This window comes from Nannobrachium achirus, assembly GCF_963921795.1.
Source record: "Nannobrachium achirus genome assembly, chromosome: 14".
Taxonomy (NCBI): Eukaryota; Metazoa; Chordata; class Actinopteri; order Myctophiformes; family Myctophidae; genus Nannobrachium; species Nannobrachium achirus.
The window spans coordinates 50471705-50477582 of record NC_137821.1 but is presented as its reverse complement, the minus strand read 5'-3'; the positions used below and the strand labels follow the sequence as shown (position 1 = coordinate 50477582).

Below are 5878 nucleotides of genomic sequence, written 5' to 3'. Positions count from 1 at the left end.
TACTTTTTCCACCACTGACATCGAGCTACACCAGGGGCCCCCGACGTAGCCCCTGAGGGGGCCTCATCTGTGTAACATAGGACTAGGTTTGAAGGCTGTGCCTGAAAGTCAAAAGAGAGAGAGAGAGAGAGAGAGAGTCTTCTCGTCTCTGGCTTGGTGCTAGCGAAGATAATATCATCAAGTTGGATAGGGTGCTTCCCCGCACCCCACTCAACCACAGACAAATCAGTCTACCCTGCTCTTCCACTCAATACCGCAGTGGCTCCCGAACCTTTCAGGTCGAGACCCAAAACACAGATTTTGCCTGACTTTTGCCTGGGACCCAAACTTGTGAAAATAGCAGATCTATAAATGCACAACATGTTTGCGCCGCGTTGCAAGCTTGTACATTGGCTATTTTCACTACTTTATATTTTTTATTATTTTGTAATCATGGAATTTCTTAGATTTGTTTTGTTTTAAAATGTATAACATTTACTGTATAGCCTATATATTTTTAACTATAGGAAAAAATATATATATTTTGACTTGAGTTGTGACCCATAAAAAGTGTTCTGTCCCAATCCAATGTTTGGGAAACAGTGCACTAGAATTACAGCTTGGCCTACTAGAGTCTAGTTATTAGTAAAAGAGTGAACCCAGTTAATTGTCTATGCCGGGACTTGACAGTTAATACATGTGTAATATAAGGTTGCATGCATTATAAGTGCATGCTTGGTGTTATGAAGGCATGCATGCATCCTACCGTATATCAACAATAAAACAATTGGCCGCATACAGCCTAACGTGCATGGTGCAGGAGCAGCAATGTCATGTAAAATGTTATGTAACAATGTAAATGTTATTGAAGAAACAACATTTTGGTCAGTGAGATATTGAGTAGGCCTGTACCTGATATAATTTATGAGTATGCCTGAGGAAGATTGTCATTAACCAAAACATTGCTTCTTCATTAAGGTTTTTGCTCCTGCACAATGGTTGGACAGAATGCAGGTCATTATTTTAGTATATAGTATTTTTTTTACAGATGTATCCTACATTGTCCAGATGCTGGGTGGCCATAGTGGCGATCAAATTGACCCTAGTGTGAGCTAGACAAATCTTACAAACATATTAGACATGACTAGCTGACCCATGATCAGTTCGAGATTTTTATTATAATAGGCCTAAATATAAACTGATCTTGGGTCAGCTAGTAGCGTCTAATAACAAATTGATCCTGCATGGGACACATACTCATGTCTTAATAATAAACTAGTCTCTCGATTACAGACTTCTGCATTCCGAACTTTTCCTTGACGATGGCTAGCCAGATTGATAATAAACTGATACAGGGTAATTTAGGTTTCTGTGTAAATTCTAATGATCTGTTTCTCTTCAATAATCTAGAATGTCGTCTTCCTGGACACAGATGATGCCACACTGTATCTTTAATCTGATTGGCTGATTCTTGTAAAGTACATAAACAACTCTCCTTCCTTCTCTCTCAGACTACACAGCTTCTGTTGACGTCAACACCTGTTTATTCTGATCTGTTTGTTCTCATAAGTTTATTCTGATTATTATGACTTTATATGTGATGATGAAGATTACAGCGACCATCCTCATCCTCTCCTCTGTGCTTGGTGTCAAAGCAATCCCAGGCAGTAAGTACATTACATTCACGTTATATAAAGATTATTATTATTATTACCCTTATTATTATTATTACCCTTATTATTTATGAAACATTTATACTTATAACATATTGGTTACAGTATATTTATAGAATACATTTATCACCCAGACATTTTGTCCAAACAATGTTATGAGTTTTATACAATTTAGATTTGAGCAAAACTTAAGAACAGAAAATAAATACTACAGACTCCATATGAATCACATTCACAATATTATATAAAAAAAGCATTGTCAATCAGTGTCAATCAAATGTTTCTGTAGGCTCTAGGCCTGTTTCACTGGAAGTTATACCTGTATGATATTCAAACTTTCACTTCATATTCAACTTTAGAACCAAACATGATTGTTCAAGAAGTGATGGTAGTCTGTGAAGATAATTGTTGTTTAATTTAATTTTGTGTGTGTGTGTGTGTGTGTGTGTGTGTGTGTGTGTGTGTGTGTGTGTGTGTGTGTGTGTGTGTGTGTGTGTGTGTGTGTGTGTGTGTGTGTGTGTGTGTGTGTGTGTTTTTTCTTTACAGTCTTACATGAGGATATTAGTCTCACTGGTTGTTCAGACACAGATGGAGAGCAGCTATATGCACTGGATGGGGAGGTGATCTGGTACGCAGACTTCAACAAAGGGAAGGAGGTGATGCCTCAGCCTGCGTTTATAGATCCACTCACCTACCCAGAAGGTACTTATCAATTTAATTTGGGTGAGCAGGAAATCTGCAAATCCAACCTGAACTCTGCTCGCTCTGACCCGAGCAACCCACCACTGGAACCAGGTATGCAGATATAATAACTATACATATTAACAACACAATAATTACTAACCACACAACTGTTGGACACATTTGAAATCAATGAAAATATTTTATACAATATTTGTTTACAATAATAATAATAATACTGTGTGAATGCGTTCTAGGGTCTTTATGGTCACATCAAGAAAGTGTGTGTGTGTGCGTGTGCGTCCGTGCGTGCATGTGAGTAAAGTATGCGAGTAAAGTAACAGGCATGCATGTGGGTACGGGACAGTATACATAGAGATATGTATTTCATAGACCATATTCACCTGGCGGCCATATTTGCATTTGGGGAGGGGGGGTTAATTGTTTTTTGGGGAAAGGAGACAGAAAGGAAACAGGGAGTGAGATTCGAACCTGTGCTGCTTTAGCCTATATGTGTTAATGCGCCTGGACCGCTAATCCAGCAGACGCCCCACGATAAACTGTATACCTAACCACCATTACCAGCTCAGTAACCTTATGGTTAGAGTGTCTGCCCCGAGCCTCGGGGGATCGATCCCCAGCCAGGTCATACCAAAGACGACATACTAGCGCCATATCCAGGCCGTGTACTTCAAGCTGCCTCACACTAAGGAAACAGGAGATAGGCTCCTGCCCTATGGGCCTCATGGCTCATCAAGGCTTACTTACATGACCCTGGGTCTGCTGGATGATGCATGTAATATTTTTATCTTTGTATTTTTCATGTGTCCTCAGAGGAACCTCACATCATGATCTACACCAAGCGCCATGCTGAACTGGGAGTGGACAACGTTCTCATCTGCCATGTGACTGGTTTCTATCCTGCACCAGTGACCATCACATGGACCAGGAACAACCTCAACCTGACCACCGACATCACCGCCACTGTCCCGTACCCCAAAGACGATGGAACCTTCTACCAGTTCTCCAGTGTGAAGTTCACACCAGAGCAGGGAGACATCTACAGCTGCACAGTCAAACACCTTTCACTGACTGAACCTGACACCAGAGTGTGGGGTAAGAAAGCCCTAAACCTAATCCTACCCCTTTGATAAGCAGGGAACAGAACCCGAGGAGCATAGAATCCTTGCAGTGGTGTGTTCTAGGTTGCGGTCACCGTTGAAATCAAGCTTGCTTTAAGCCAAGTGGCTTGCTAGAGGCATGAAACCATGTGACCTCCATAGGGAATTAATTGGATGACGCCCTCCCTCCTCATCCCCCAAGGAGGATGTCTGTTGGTGTTCAGTATAAATCTGTTGTGTGTGTGAGTTACCTTCCTTTATGACAGTAATATCCAGAAATTCAACTTTGTCAACATTCATATTCAAGTTGGATTTTAATTCACTGGCTTCATTCAAGAAAACATGAAAAGCATTATTTTCCTCAGTTGTCTGCCATATTTTAATCTTTTTTGAAGAAGGGATTATTTTCTAGATTGTAGATCCACTCCTTTTCAAACCATCCCATGAAAAGGTTCTCTAGGCCCGGGGCCATGATGGGGCTACCCATTGCAACTCCCCGAGATTGAAGGTAGTATTTGTCCTGAAACATAAAAAAAAGTTATGGTGTAAAACCAGAGAAGCCAAGTCCTTAAGCACCTATTTCCAACATTGAACTATGTTCATTCGTTTTCGGTTGTCGTGGGGGGGCACCAAAATGGGTTGCGGTGGCCCTGCATCACGGTGTACTTTGCAAGCCAAACCCCAAAATCAATCCTCCAGTTCTAAGTTTGCCAACAGAGGTGGTTTGTTGGTGTATGTTTATTCATGTATTCATATTCATATGTGTTCCTCTCCAGATGTGGATCTGATCCAGCACCAGCCCATGGGTCCTGCTGTGTTCTGTGGTGTGGGGCTGACCCTGGGTCTGCTGGGGGTTGCCATGGGAACCTTCTTCCTCATCAAGGGAAACGAATGCAACTAAAATTTGAATCTACCACATTATCAAAAGCCACACGGTAGCACTTTACAATAATGACCTGTTATAAATCATTTATAAACATTTATAAGCAGTTTATAGATGAGTAATAAAACATGAACAAACTGTTTATTAACATTTGTAAATGTTTAACTAAACATTTATAACTGTTTTAAACATCATTTACATGTTATTAGTAAGGTATTAGTAAGTAGTAAACTAATCATGAATAAACCATTTATATACATTTGTAAATGCTTACTAAATCATTTATAACCAATGCTAAAATTCACATAATGTGTAGGTAGGAATGCATTTACAAATGTCTGTTAAGGTGACCTCCATGTGTTGTTCATGTTTAATATACGCTTTGTAGATGTTATCAAGAGCCCTAATGTAAAGTGAAGACTATTCATTGCGACCATCAGGTTGCAAGTTACTATGAAAACCTCCCCCGGCTGTCTGTCAGTCCCTCCGTCAGTCTGTCCGTCACGCCACGTCACGTCACGTCACACTTTTGGCCCTACTCTTATCTCCGGCACCGTTTCCCCTATCCATGCCAAACTTGCCAAACTGCTAAACATGAACAAACATGGAGGCCACATTAACAGACAGTTGTAAATAATGAATAGTCTTCACTTTACATTAGGGCTCTTGATAACATCTACTAATGATTTATAGATATTTAAGGAATGTTTTACAAAGCATAACCATGAACAAACAAGGAGGCCACATTAACAGACAGATATAAATAACCAGTAAGGAGATAAGCAACCTCATGGTGGCGCTAGAAGAGGGGCATGTGAGAAATCAGGGGTGGAGGTTGTGGTTTGGCAGCCAAGGAGTGTGTGCAAAGTTTGGCATGGATAGGGGCAATGGTGCCAGAGATAAGAGTAGGGCCAAAAGTGTGGCGTGACGTGATGTGACGTGATGTGACGTGACGTGACGTGACGGACATCCGTTGGAGGTTTGTATAGTAACTTGCGACCTCACGGTCTCAATGAATAGCCTTCACTTTACATTAGGGCTCTTGATAACATCTACAAAGCGTATATTAAACATGAACAACACATGGAGGTCACCTTAACAGACATTTGTAAATGTATTCCTACCTACACATTATGTGAATTTTAGCATTGGTTATAAATGATTTAGTAAGCATTTACAAATGTATATAAATGGTTTATTCATGATTAGTTTACTACTTACTAATACCTTACTAATAACATGTTAATGATGTTTAAAACAGTTATAAATGTTTAGTTAAACATTTACAAATGTCAATAAACAGTTTGTTCATGTTTTATTACTCATCTATAAACTGCTTATAAATGTTTATAAATGATTTATAACAGGTCATTATTGTAAAGTGCTACCGTGTTCATTATCATTTATGTCTGCAGGAAATATGTTCATTGACGTTGAAATCAAGGTGTTTGTTGTGCCACTGGATGAGAGTTAAAAACATGTCCTATATAAATCTATTATTGAATTCATGATTTAATTAAATGTAATTTGATGAATTGCTT

At 39.6% G+C, this 5878-nt stretch overlaps 1 protein-coding gene across 1 annotated transcript; it reads left to right on the top strand.

The window, feature by feature from the left end:
- Positions 1-1524: 1524 nt before the first annotated feature.
- On the top strand, positions 1525-4355 carry LOC308298115 (H-2 class II histocompatibility antigen, A-U alpha chain-like; the record flags this gene model as incomplete). The annotated part of the gene is made up of 4 exons (XM_080741672.1): positions 1525-1646; positions 2199-2447; positions 3168-3449; positions 4231-4355. The coding sequence occupies exons 1-4, from the start codon at positions 1565-1567 to the stop codon at positions 4353-4355; spliced, it is 738 nt and encodes a 245-aa protein (XP_080597798.1). The 5' UTR covers positions 1525-1564.
- Positions 4356-5878: the final 1523 nt, after the last annotated feature.